At 47.6% G+C, this 13,333-nt stretch overlaps 1 protein-coding gene across 18 annotated transcripts in view; it reads left to right on the top strand.

Moving 5' to 3' along the window:
• The window catches only part of nfixb (nuclear factor I/Xb), a 199,387-nt gene extending 186,581 nt beyond the window's left edge, over nt 1-12,806 (top strand). For 14 of the 18 annotated variants that reach the window (XM_088603575.1, XM_088603582.1, XM_088603572.1 and 11 more), the window contains 4 exons: nt 777-952; nt 2,272-2,419; nt 4,781-4,872; nt 8,250-12,806. In XM_088603575.1, the coding sequence (XP_088459701.1) occupies nt 777-952; nt 2,272-2,419; nt 4,781-4,872; nt 8,250-8,264 (431 nt within the window). In that variant the 3' untranslated portion in view covers nt 8,265-12,806. The remainder of the gene's footprint in view (nt 1-776; nt 953-2,271; nt 2,420-4,780; nt 4,873-8,249) is intronic. The other 4 variants (XM_088603586.1, XM_088603587.1, XM_088603583.1 and 1 more) reach the window with 1 other exon arrangement.
• Nucleotides 12,807-13,333: the final 527 nt, after the last annotated feature.

The raw sequence follows: 13,333 nt of genomic DNA, 5'->3' as shown, positions 1-13,333 counted from the left end.
TGTAAGAAATGGCTTCAATTGAGCTCCGCTGCATGGAGACTGACCGTTTTTAGTTGCTGTTATTCTCAGAAAGGATCTTACCCTTTAACTTCTCCTTGAGGTAACAGAGCGGGCAACTCTGTGTGTGTGTTAGTTTCCTAAGTGTGTAGAATTGACACTCTTCTACACTTGATTTGTTCTGACAGAGGACTTGCTGGTTTCTAGGTCAGGTGTTTTTTCTTGTCGTCATAAACATTAAGAAGGAGAGGCCATTTGGACCACCTAGCGGTGTGCTGTAAAACAAGCCAAGCTTTACTTTTACTTTTACATCATTTTGTTCTTCTGTTCTGCATACTACACTACAACTGACTATACCTCACAGCAGAACTGCTGGTGATCTGTTTGTGGGACGAGCTCTCAGCAAGGCATTGCACACAGTTGCAGTACCACATTCCCGTCAACAAAACCTCAACTCCCTTCTGATCTTCTTTGAGTGTCTTTAAATTGCAACAGTCTTAGCTCAAGCTAGGTAAATACACGCTGGCTGGCTGGCTTCAGCTGGCTCAATCCCACACACCACTGTCTTAATTGACACAGTCCAACCTGGAGAATGGGATGGGATAGGTTTGCAAAATGTTTCATGTGCCTTGTGTACCACGCACACTTCCTGCTGTTCACTGAGCTCCTTAATATTTTACCAGGTTAGAGAAAGTGCCATCTGGTCATGCCAAGTCGGTGGCGTGCTGCTGTCCTGTCCTGTCCTCCCACTGAGACTGAAAGCGTCTGTTTGTCCACAGGGAGCCCCCGCGCCCCGGCCTCCGCGCTGCACTTCCCCTCGCCCTCCATCATCCAGCAGTCCAGCCCCTACTTCACCCACCCCACCATCCGCTACCACCACCACCCTGGCCAGGACCCCCTCAAGGAGTTCGTGCAGTTCGTCTGCTCCGACGGCTCGGGACAGCCCAGCGCGCAGGTAAGACTGCGGGACAGGAGGGCCCTCACGCTGGCTCTCCTCCACTCCCAGCTAAACTGTGTGAGTTTGTGCACTTCTCGAATGTTCGCCTGGCGCGCCACATAGTAACATGCAGTGAAATTGCGGTAAAACGTGGAAGCGCATGAGAAATCTTCAGTATTCGGTAATTCACTACAAGTTACGGGCCCAAAAGAGAAACGCTGTACACTGTATCAGGTGATCAAGTTCCTTAAGACAGATAGTACCACAGTTTGGACACCTGGCTTGGAGAACAGACTACAGAGGTAAACACACCTCAGCAGACACTTTATGTTGGCAAAAAGGTACAAGTAAGAGAAAGCTTACTTCCATCAGCACAGCCATCTTTGTGCGCAAGGCCATACAACATGACCTGTTGCTTGCCTCACGCCACAGGATGTGATATCACACTCAAGTAATCAATCTGAAGGCAAGCTGCCTCTCCATGGTCACCGGCCCACGACCTGAAGGTCAGGGTCGGAGTTGAGCTGGTGAACGTGTGATGTGTGACCATGAAGCTGCACCACGAACCCCCACAGAAGAAATCTGAGCAGTATCCAGGGAAGGCAGCGGATGTGCAGCGTGTTTGTCAGAGCTTCTGTGAACGTGAGCAGACCTAGACAGATCTGCCAGGGCTGTGGGAGACCATGTATTGACACGTCTGCAGAGGCTCCTGGGTTTGGACCTGTGCCGAGACATTGCCCAGTCCAGGAGCCCAGGTCCTGCTCGGGTCCGACATCCCATCTTTTAAGCGCCAGGCTTTCCGAACATCACCGGAGCAGGATCGTTCCTCCCGCTCCGACAAGCGCTTGACAAGTCCGGGACGGGGAGGGATGGACCGCAGGGCGCAGGCGGCGGGGCTCCCCTCTGCTTCTCGCCTTTCCTCCGCGTCGTTCCTCGCTTTTAGATTTTGTAGGGGGACAAAGAGGAGATGGAGACTTTTTTTTTTAAAGAGAACTAGCGATCGAACCCCTGCCCGTCTGGAGTCACCGCGCCGTCATCGCGTTTTCGATGCAGTCTCCCCTGCGGAGGTTTTTTTTTTCGGTGTTGTTGCTTCTATTTCATTTTTTTGTGCCATGTGACTAATCCACACCCTGTGTCTGTTACTCACCACCCTGGCGGCTCCTTCTAACAGTGTTTTTGGGGGAGTTTGATGTGCCCCTCCCTCCTCCTCTCGGCCGTGTTTTTTCCCTCCCCCCCCCTTTTTTTGGTTTGAATTGCGTTTTTTCGTTTTTCGTTTTGTTTTTTTCTGGTCCGGAGCTGCCAGTGTCAATGCCTCATCCTGTTTGTGTTGTCCGCAGCCAAACGGGAGCGGCCACAGCAAAATGCCGGGTTCGTTCTTGTTGCCGCCGCCACCTCCAGTGGCCCGTCCAGTGCCCCTCCCCATGCCTGACACAAAACCCAGCAGCACACCCCCCGATGGCGGACTCTCCTCGCCCACGTCTCCGTGTAAGTGACACAGCGGACCCCCCAAGTCTCACCCCCCCCACACACCCCCCCACCTCCGCCAGCGCGCACACTTGCCCGGCCGCCAGAAGAAAATAAAACAGTCCCAAGGTCGCAGTCAGCACGCGCCCCCCACCTCCACCACCAAAAACCACCTCCCGAAAATCAGGGCTGGATTCAAATACTGCTTTCACCGACCCCCGAACCAAGGTCTGTCCCGGGACGTTGCGCAGATCCCTCCCGGCCCCTGCCCCAGTTTCCTAGGACTTTCCAATCTGACGCGCAGCCCGTACGCAGATTGGGAGGAGGGGGAAAGGGGGGTTGGCGAAGTTGACAATTTTCCAAATCGTCCTCCTCCTCCTCTCTGCCTTTTTCCGAACAAAAACAAGGAAAAAAAAAGTTTCTCTGCCATGAAGAGCGCAGTCCGGCAATGCAGTTTCATGCCAGGATTTTTTTTTTAGAAACACAAAAACCATCGTGGTAACGCTTATTTCAACCAAAAAAAAAAAGAAGGACAGTGGCTTGAACTGCTTGCTGCCTCACCTTGAGAGCAAAATTCCTGTCCTGCCAGGAACTGACGCACATTGTGAACGATTCTCCCTCTGTGCAGTATTCCTGAATCCATCCCTTTTTTCCCCACCCCTTAGGATACAAAATTTAGGGCAGTAGCGTGGACTCCAAAGGTCATGCCCCCTTCACCCGCAATCCTCGTTCCCCCCCGCCATGTGCCATTCTGTTAGATGACAACAGCCATCTCTCACTTTTTCCTTCGATTGGTTTTGGCTGTATTTATTTTTTGTTTGTTCTTTTGTTTTTCAAACCAGTTATCCTTAAAATCCATGGCATTCGAGGTGTCTTTTAGATGGGGTGTGCTTGCCTTATTTTTTTGTAATTTTTTTTTCAATTGACGTTTCCACCAAAGGGGGTAGATGGGTAATATAAAGCCCAGCGCCAACGCCGATGTCACCCATGCAACGAGGGGCACTGGATGGAGCACTTCGTCATTGTCGCTATTTTTTTTCCGGCTTTAATATTTTGTCGTTACTGTTGTTCGTTTTTGATTGTTTTGGGATTGTTTTTTTTTTGGTTGGAGGGTGGGGCGGGGGGGGATTCAACCATAGCCTTTTTTTTAATTGCAAAGGCAACGGAACGCGTTTCCGCTTTGCCTTAGGTATCGAACCCACCTCCCCAACCTCCCCACCCCCCCCCTCCTCCACCTCCGTCTCCATCTCCCTCCCTGGTTGTCCATTCCCGATTTTTTCCCCCATTTCCCACCCATTCCCTTTCCACATCTATTTTCCCACCCACTCCTCCCCCTCCTCCCCTCACCAGGAAAGCAGAGGAAGCAGCTTTTAACACTCTCTTCCAACAGCCATTGGAGTCCACTGCAGACAACTGCCCTAAATTTGATCCCTTTAAAAAAAGCCACATAACGCCCCCTTACTGACTGACATCAGGGTTCCACTCTCTGCCATTTGAAGTCTTCTTAGCCTGCTGTCTTAAAAGCCTTGCACTGCTAAAAACAGCAAATGCCCTTGGCAATGAATTAATACCGTCAACAAGAAAAAATACTACGGTCAGCCCTGCCTAGTCTTTTTTGGCTGATCTTAATATAGAAGATCTACAGTTGTAGGGAAAACAATGTCAAATAAGAACTCCTCCATTAACTCAGTGCTGTGGACGAAACAAGCTCATATTTGTAATGGGAATAAAACAGGCATATCGAGACTGGACATGCCTGGGAGAGCTGGGCATTCATTCCCATTAGACATTTAAAAACAAAAAAATGCAAGGTCCCGTAGAAGGTCAACAGAATTGGCTTCTTTTGCAAGAGGGAATATGAGGCACGTTGTTTTGTGGTGCACAGCTTTTAACATGCATTTCCTCATGCTGTATATGTTATTCTGTGCGTGTTTTTTTAAAAGAATGCTTTCTGCCACAGTGGTACAATCTGTATTTATGCCTCTTTATGATGGGGATGCCTATTAATAAAACTCTGCCACATTAAAATGAGCACCCTCTCTCCCTTCTGTTATCTCACACGAAGCTGAATCTTAAAACCTGAAAGTATTGGCCGTTTCAAATTGAGTGGTTAGATCACAAATAGCGGTTCATTAAAAAAAAATGCATGATACCCAAAGATTAAGCTTCCGGACATAAGAGTGTTTGTGCGTGCTCGGTGTCGTGCTAAGCGTTTCGTTTGTGTGTGAGACAAGGCTGCTCAGTTTAATAAGGCACAGCCTCAGCGCCTATAATTCATAAGGATCAAAAGAATACAGCATACCTGTTGTGATTTTCAAGCAGATGTTAGAACAAACAGTATCACAGACTAGTTGACTTACTGACACATGTGCCTCTCCACAGCATACTCAGCGCCAGGCCCCACAGCTGCCAACAGGTTTGTCAGCATCGGATCACGGGACAACAACTTTCTGAACATCCCCCAGCAGACTCAGGTAACACCTGCCTCCCTGCCAGCACCCGCACTGCCCGACACAAAACTACATTCACCCTGTTCAGGTTAAGGGTAAAAATGCTCTAAATTGACTCAGAGCCTGCTGTTTCGAAAGCAAAAACTGCATTTGTCCCACGCAGGCTGCTTCACTGTCTCATATTCTTACCGATTACCAGAAAGCTGCAGGATGGACAGAATTGGAAAAAAAGTGTAAGACAGACATTTGTTAGATTCCTGCTGGGTGGGGTGATTTGGATTTAAATGTACCTCTCTCAGGAAAAGGTATCGGTCCTAACCCCTAGGCATGAAGACTAACAGGGCTGGTGCAAACGTGCTCAACAGGCCCAGAGCTGGCCTTGTACAGCACCTTGTCCTGATCTGTACCTGCAAGTATAACAATCTGGCCCTCAGTTCCACGTTTCTCATCCTAAGTTAGAGAGACTCGAGATCCACAGCAGTGTTTTTTTCCGTCTGGTTCAGCTTACACTCACTCCGACGAACCACTAAGCCACAGGACTGCCCGGTACACTTGTGCCTTTCATTCTGACTTCAGCCAAGCAGTGCATTGTCTTGTGCCTCTTATATTACAATGCAGTTTTCTCATTAAAAAGCAACCGCAGAGAGTCGAGCACACCCCTCACATGGAAGCAATCTTCTTTCCCTCTTGCAGCCGGACTACACATGCAAACATCCATGGCTACAGCTCTCACTCCAAGTTTTTTTTCAACCAGTAGGCATCCATTGAAACCGCAGCCTGACACAGTCACCACTGCGAGACTCCCAGCACAAGGCAGCCTGCTGACCACAGTGCAGCCCAGCACGCTAACACCAGCCTGCTGACGACAGTGCAGCCCGGCACGCTAACACCAACCTGCTGCCCACAGTGCAGCCCGGCACGCTAACACCAGCCTGCTGCCCACAGTGCAGCCCGGCACGCTAACACCAGCCTGCTGCCCACAGTGCAGCCCGGCACGCTAACACCAGCCTGCTGCCCACAGTGCAGCCCGGCACGCTAACACCAGCCTGCTGCCCACAGTGCAGCCCGGCACGTTAACACCAGTCTGCTGACCACAGCAGCCCAGCACACTAACACTAGCCTGCTGCCCACAGTGCAGCCCGGCACCCTAACACCAGCCTACTGATCATAGTGCAGCCTGGCACGCTAACACTAGCCTGCTGACAGCATTGCAGCCTTTCACGCTTAACACCAATCTGCTGACCACAGTGCAGCCTGTAACCCAATCACCGGTCTACTGACCACAGCAGCCCAGCACACTAAGGCCCAGCCTGCTGACCACAGTGCAGCCCAGCATTTTTAACACCGAGACACTGAACACACTGCAGCCCAGCAGCCAGTGAGACTTTTCTGTGTTTTCTTTTCTGTCTTATTCTTATTCTTGCTCTTGATGTTCTGGTTAATTTTGATTCATCTGAAGACTCTAAATTGAGCGATTTTTCACACAGAACATCTAGGACAGAGAGTTTTAGAGAGCAGCTCATGAGTCGTGTAAGACTAAATTTATACTCAGGAATACAGCGCTTGTGGCATGCTCTTTCAATTAATGAAACTGAAAGCTTTTTTAAAATTGATTTCCAAAAGTTTAACATTTGTAAGAAAACTGCGCATGGATTTGAAGTTTTTTGTAAAATAGTCTTATTAGGCTCATTCTATGGCCTTGTGTCCTAGCTAGAGCAAAGTGTTGGACACAGGAGCTCCCTCGTGGCCAAAAATAGGACATGCAGTTGGGATGGAGGGAGGAAGAGAAAAAGCTCTCTGCTCCACAGCTAAGCCACGTCTGGACTGTCTGGTTGCTCACGGCAACGAGACATGATGTAACAACCAGCTGAACTTGAACTTGAGGGTGGGGGGGGTGTTAGAAAAGAGGGTGCCAAGGATTAGGTAGAGAGAGGGATCGGGACACTGGTGGGGTGGGGGGGGGGGGCGGAGAGAGAGAAGAAGTCAGGAAAAGAAGGAGGAGTTACTGTAGGCCAAGAGGCTTCTGGGACAGAGAGAGAGAGAACTTTTCCTGACCCACAGGAGCAAATGAATTTAAACAGGCTCCAAAGACGATCAGGATTCCAGACTAACGTACAGAATGTTAATTGACACCAGATAAGAGCAGCTACAAATCAGTCTAGTTCTTTGTGATGTTCACTGTTGAGTCCTGAAGGCACTGTGATGATTGTTCATCATACTCCAAAGAGAGAAGTGGGGAGTCAGTACATACGGTAGAAATGGAAAATTCTCAAATAGTCTAATCTTTCCACCTTGAAAACCACTTTCATTATGTTGAATTCGTTCACAAAATTTACAGATTAAGATTTTTTTTACATGTAGCCTACTCACAAAGAGCTAGGATGATTTTATATTCATTGGATGTCAGTTAAAAGAAATGACTTGAACGGTTGAATAGCCTTTAAGTAATCTATCCATAGTCAATTTTCGAACTCAGTTTTTTAAACTCTTTACCTGGTGTACAACAAATCTCCTTTTTCATAATCCTGCTGTCTGCTGATGCAGGAGTGCCCTCTAGAGGAAATTTACTTCAATTACCGACTGATATACATTGGGTCTTCTGACTTGGTTAGAGAAACCCTTGGTGAAAAGCCTTCCTTTCCTCCTGTAGTGAATATGCCTAGCACGTAAACTTGGGCATGAGCTCAAGGTGCCCTTTCTCTCGAATCACTGCCCCCTACCTCCTGTTGGAGGAACTGCAAAACTACACAAGTAAACTTTAATTTAGTTAAATGGTGAGGGGTTGCATGTAGATGCAGTGGTTAAAATTGCTGCCTTGCAGTGCTGGGGCCCTAGGTTCAGTTCCTGGGGTGCTGTCTGCGTTTGTATGTTCTTCCAATGTTCGTGTGGATTTCCACTGGGTAGTGGTAGATCAGACATTACTGGTACTGTAGGTTCTTCTGGGGAAGTTGGCCTTGGTGTGAATGTATGCATATTTATGTCAGTGTGTGCCCTGTGATGGACTGCCATCCCATCTGGGGTGTATCCCACCCTGAACGCAATGCTTCCCAGGATAGACTAATGGCCACCATGACCCCGAATAGGATAGGTTATACTGAAAGTGGAGTGATGATGATGTATATATATATAATGTATATAATGATATTATAAAGATAGTTTTACTGAGCTTTGCCCTATCAGAAATCCTCCTGAATTACAGTGCAGAGTTGAGAACTGGCCACCGTCTTCTATATGCAACCCCATCCCAGCCTGAACAAGGTTTCTTTGTTCTTGATCAAAAGCTGTGGTCTCGGTGTCCGACTCTGTGAACCACAAGGCTTGCACGCTGAAATACTGTCTGCTCGCCAGGGAAATTCTAATCCTTTTCTTTTGTGTTGTTTTATTTTTCTCTTCCTTAACAGTCTTGGTTCCTCTGACAAGATCTGTCGAAATACAAACAAAATAAAAGAAATCACATAAAGGAATTTGTCACAAATCTGAAACTAAATAAGGAATCGCCCTCTAACCCAGTATCGCAGAGGAAAAATGGGAAAAAATAACCGACTTGCTCTTAAAAGAGAATAAAAGAAAAGAAAATTGTGCAATCTGGAAGGGGAAAGAGGAAGACAAGTGAATCGTCTCAAACATAAAACAAGACATTGAAAAACCAGGAAAACCGGTCAGAAACAACACAGCGCAGCTACCACACCACTGCTGGCAATCAGACCCGTTTGGAACAGATTTAACCAACAGCACCCCCACAGAAACCGAACGACAGCGGGAGAACCCCCGTCCTCTTTCAGGCAGTACCGCAGGAAAGGAGGAGACACAGATCTGTCTGATCTTGAAGCTCCCCTGGAGCGCTGTCTCCGGGGTCCTTGTCTATTAGCCCAGCGGGAGGTCTGGTCGGAGAGGGTGATAGCGGTACTGCAGCCGGGCCACCCGAGGGCTATGGGCCGGGCCTGCGAGCTCGGCACTCTAGGGAGAGAAGCAGAGGCGACCCGGCCTTCTCCATCCGTTTGGAAGCAGGGATCCTGCAACAGGGGCTGCAAAGCGCCTCCTGCCAAACCTGAGGCCTGCTCCGGCGGCGTCACCCACTGACCGGCCTGGCGCACTGCCAGCGGCCGGACAGAAGGACGCAGGAAGGAGACCCCAGCCCCCCCCCACCCCCCACCCGCCCGTCTCCGCGTCGGCCTGTAGAAATCACACTAACTCCACAGCTTTCACCCACACTGACGGATGGCAGTGTCTGGAGATCTCCAGCAATTTTAGAGAACAGATCTACACAAAACGACCATCAGACCAGAAAATAACACTAAATGCCCCAAGATTTCCCCTTCACCTGTCACCTAAATTGAAAGGAGAACTCTGGTGGGTCCCTATCACTTAAGAGCAATAATCCCTATTCCACTACAGGCAGTGTGCTGAACGCTGCCCCCTTTGGGCAGGGTGAACTGTAAAGGGGGGAAATTCCATATATACACCTATATACAGTATATATATACTATATATATTTATATATATATCACATGGCCTGTACCTGAGAGTGTTTCTGTTTTTCAATAACAAACTAGACAAGGAAACGGAATTCAACCACATCTCATCCGAACTCCGTAGACTCATAGAAGCATCCAGTCACCATCCTCATAGCAAGTTGCTTCTCCTTCTTTTATTTGGATTTTTTTTTTGCTGTTCTCAGTGATCACTTCCGTTTGGTTTAGTGGCTAATCTCTCGCTTTATTTGGCCTTTTGTTTTTGTTTTTGCTTCGCTCTTTTTGTTTCTTCGCTCTCATGAGAAACGAAACCATCCGCTTTTTTCGAGCCGGAAATCTCGCAGGCGTGACTCCGACGGGGGAGGATGGGCAGCCCTGGCTCTGCTGCTGCTGCTAGGCTGGTTAACGGTTCACTGTTGCAGCGACCCCCTACATTAAACCCGTTAAAGGTTAAAGGATCAACTGATGGGTCAACTAGTTACCCAAGTGAAGATCAATTGAGTGATTGGGAATTAATCAGGTGCACAGAGCTCCAGCTGATGAAAGCCCTGCAGGGTAGTGTGATGTGGCCGTCAGTCTGGGAACGGGTACAGACACACACATGCATTTACCAGCATCCCTTATAAGCAGGCTTGCTTACTTTTGGTATTTGCATTTCAAATGTCGAAATAAGGTTTTGTCAATTTGTAAATTTACGTGCTACTCTCCTTAAAGTATGCTCGTGCCCCTTTATAATCATTGATAGTACTGCCTTCAGGCTTCCAGTTTCAGTCTGTTCATAGAGGGTTTGATCTGATAAGCCCCACTTCCTTCTGCCATCAGGAGATCCTATTCTGTGGCAGCAAAAAAGCATCTCTCCCTCTCCTGGCAACTACAGTGGCTGGAGTCAGTTTTACGTAGGTCATTCAAAAATGTAAAAAAAGATCCTTTATATCTGTATTTCAAAAAACACATCTGCACTGAGGATTTTTTCATTGATGCATCATTGCAGGTGATTGCTGCTTGGTAGCAGTGAATTTGAATAAGTGATTTTCCTGGATTTTGTAGATTCTCATAGCTAATTAACTGACAGTCCTGACTTCAGATGAAGAAGGACCCCACCCTCCTGATGTGCTAAGAAAGCCATTAACAGGCTTTCACGTTGTCTTAAACACTAACAGTTTTCTTGATCAGAAGAGAGAGTCATGTTGATTTGGAATGTAACAAAAATGCAAACGTGGAAAGTAACCAAGCCTGCTGGTGAAGCTGTTCAGGCACCCGTGTACCGGCGTCAGCGTGCCGTTCGGTTTTCCGCCGGCGTGCTTGCCTGCGTCGGGTCTTTCCCTGGGTCTTCTAGACACGAGCCGGGCCTGAGCCCCTCTGAGGATGGGCCGGGGCTGAGCAGAGGAGAGCACAGACTGACACAGACAGCAGCAGGCCAGGTGTTCCACCTGCAGGGACAACATTGTTCAGGAGCTGTCCAGTATGGATCCAGCGTAATCGGGGTGAGAGCACATCTCTGGCTTTCTGCTCAGGCAGGCAGTGACGAGAGCCAAGGGTCAAGCAAGCAAGTTTGATTCTTTGCTGAGCCGTACACTAACTCCCATGTCTATTCAGGAATGCCTGATGTAAGCGCATTTAAGATAAGTCGTGCTACTTGTAGTACACCCTGAGCTTCAGTGGCAGCCAGGTGGAGTGGCATGGCTCCTGTGTGCTTTAGTCTCACTGTAGGGCACGCCCGTAGGACATTTATGGTCATCTTAAAAGAATACACAATTGATGCAAAAGAGCTGACTATGGGAAGGGAGTTTTTCAGCATTTAAAATGTATTTTCTCCTTAAGACCGCAGTTAGCAGGGTCAGAACATCATTGTATATGTAACCCAGTCACCTGACATCTTTGTTCAAAGGTGTGGGACCTTGTGGTTACAAGAAAGAGGAGTAGGGCATACATGAAACACCACTGCTCCTCCTGCAGGTCGGTCAGTCAGTGTTACAGGCGTAAAGACATTTCAATGATGAGGTTTCCTGGAGGACAGAGAGGTTCGAATAGTGAACCATGTCCACCATTCAGGCTTACGTGAAGGGTGTGCAATGTGGGTTTCTCAAAATCTGATATGAATCCACTGGATTCCCAGTTGGGTCTTTTGTTGATGGGTGGGAGGAGGATGAGTGGGAAACAAAACAGTCCCAGGATATGAATATTGGGTTTGCCGAAGTTTGGCGACCTTTGACCTTAACAATCACTGCCAGAAACCAATAAGTTTCAAAGTTTCAACCAATAAATAACCACACTGTTGCCCTAAAGCCCTGTTCACACACTATAAGATTTGCAAAATGTAATAGTCTCTTAACACCACCCTTCAGAGAAAGTGGGTAAAGCTTATCAAGTTCCAGCCTTGCAACCTATCTCACGGCCAGCCAGTTCCAAGCCACCAAACCAACGACATCACAGCCGAGTTCTGTCAGCCATGTGGCCTCTTTTGCTCGGATGAGATGCTCTTGCACAAGACGAAGGTATACGTCATCTCTCCAAACGTTTGTGTGAAATTCCCAGCGGAGGCTTAACTGCTGTGTGTGGTCAGGACCTGTCTCCCCACCCGCCCTGCTCAGTGACGCCTCAGATTCACTCCAGCGTCCGTCACTCTCCTGCGCCGCGCCGCGCCGCGCCGTCCGTCAACAGCAATCTCTCACACACAAACCAACAAGCGCGATCCATCGCTTCGTCTTGGACAGAAAGGTTTACTCCAAAAACTTCGGGCATCTCGCAGCGCCTGGCTCTCTGTCGGGACACCCCAGCAGCAGCCACAGATACACTGCACACACGCACACGTACACACGCAAAGGAGAGCCTTCTGGTCATCCGAACCACCTGTTTTTTTATCAATTCGAAGCTTTTTATAATCTCTTCGCTTTTAAACAAAACGGCCTCGGGGAATAACTGGACTGCCCTGTTCTGCATCTCAGCGCTGAGGGTGAAGCGAGGGTTGTCATCAGCAGAAAATCTCCTCAGCTTTGCAAAAAGTAAAGATTATTCATTTTTAGATTATATATATATGGAAGTGCCTACGTCTCCCGTTATGCAATTTGTTAAACACGAATTCAGGTTCTTTTTGTCACGTATAAGCTATAGAGGTCATGGGCAGAGCTGTCCAAGGTCCTGAAACTCATGGCAGGACAGTCTGTGGCATTTTTCAGAATAAGCTGGCGGGCAGTCCAGTCATTTCTTGAAGCCTGACCCAGTTGATGACGCACCTAACAGAAGATATTACCATTGTTGTACAGGCACCCACTACGTCAGCAAAAATTACTATAAGACAAACGCTTTGCAAGCGAAAGGTCGAAAAATAAATCCAGAATTTGAAATAGAAGACAACTATGAAAACAGCCTACTTTGTTTTTGTTTTTTGGATGGAAAGTATTATTATTGATAAAAACTATGTTGATTGAGCCAAGTGCAATGCATTGGGTAGTTAATTGTCTTTGTATGTTAGAGATTGTTAAGAAAGTAAGAGAAAAAAAATGAAAAAAAAATCTATTTTTGTTTGCAGTCCATGAGCCCTCGGACTCTAAATAACAGGGTTGAGAAATATCCCAGCCTTTGTAAGTTTGGGGAAAGATTTTTTGATTTTTTTTCTTCCGTTTCTTTTTTTTAACGTTTTATTTGTAATGATCTGTTTTTTGAACGTGGGAGGGCTGAAGGAACAATTTTACAAAAAAGTTAAAAAATACTAAATGAAACTGGTGCTTTTTATGATATAAAGTACATTCAATTCTATTATACATGAATAATAAACAAATAAGTGTTATCATAAAGCACATTTTAGGAAAAAAAATGCATTATTCTACTTCTACTCTTTTTTGTATTTAACGGGTGGGGGAGTGAGGGCGGCGTTTCATTTTATTCCCGGTCGTGGCACGAGGCGCAGTCCAACCTTAGCCTGAGCCGAGCTCCTCGGCTTCTAGGAGAGAGAGTCTGGTTGAGACTTCCTGGTAACGACCGGAAGCCTCAAGCTGTGTAGCCCTAAAAGAGCA

The sequence above is a fragment of the Lepisosteus platostomus genome, chromosome 13 (assembly GCF_059453375.1).
Source record: "Lepisosteus platostomus isolate fLepPlt1 chromosome 13, fLepPlt1.hap1, whole genome shotgun sequence".
Classification (NCBI taxonomy): Eukaryota; Metazoa; Chordata; class Actinopteri; order Semionotiformes; family Lepisosteidae; genus Lepisosteus; species Lepisosteus platostomus.
This window is presented reverse-complemented; position numbering and strand designations above follow the sequence as displayed.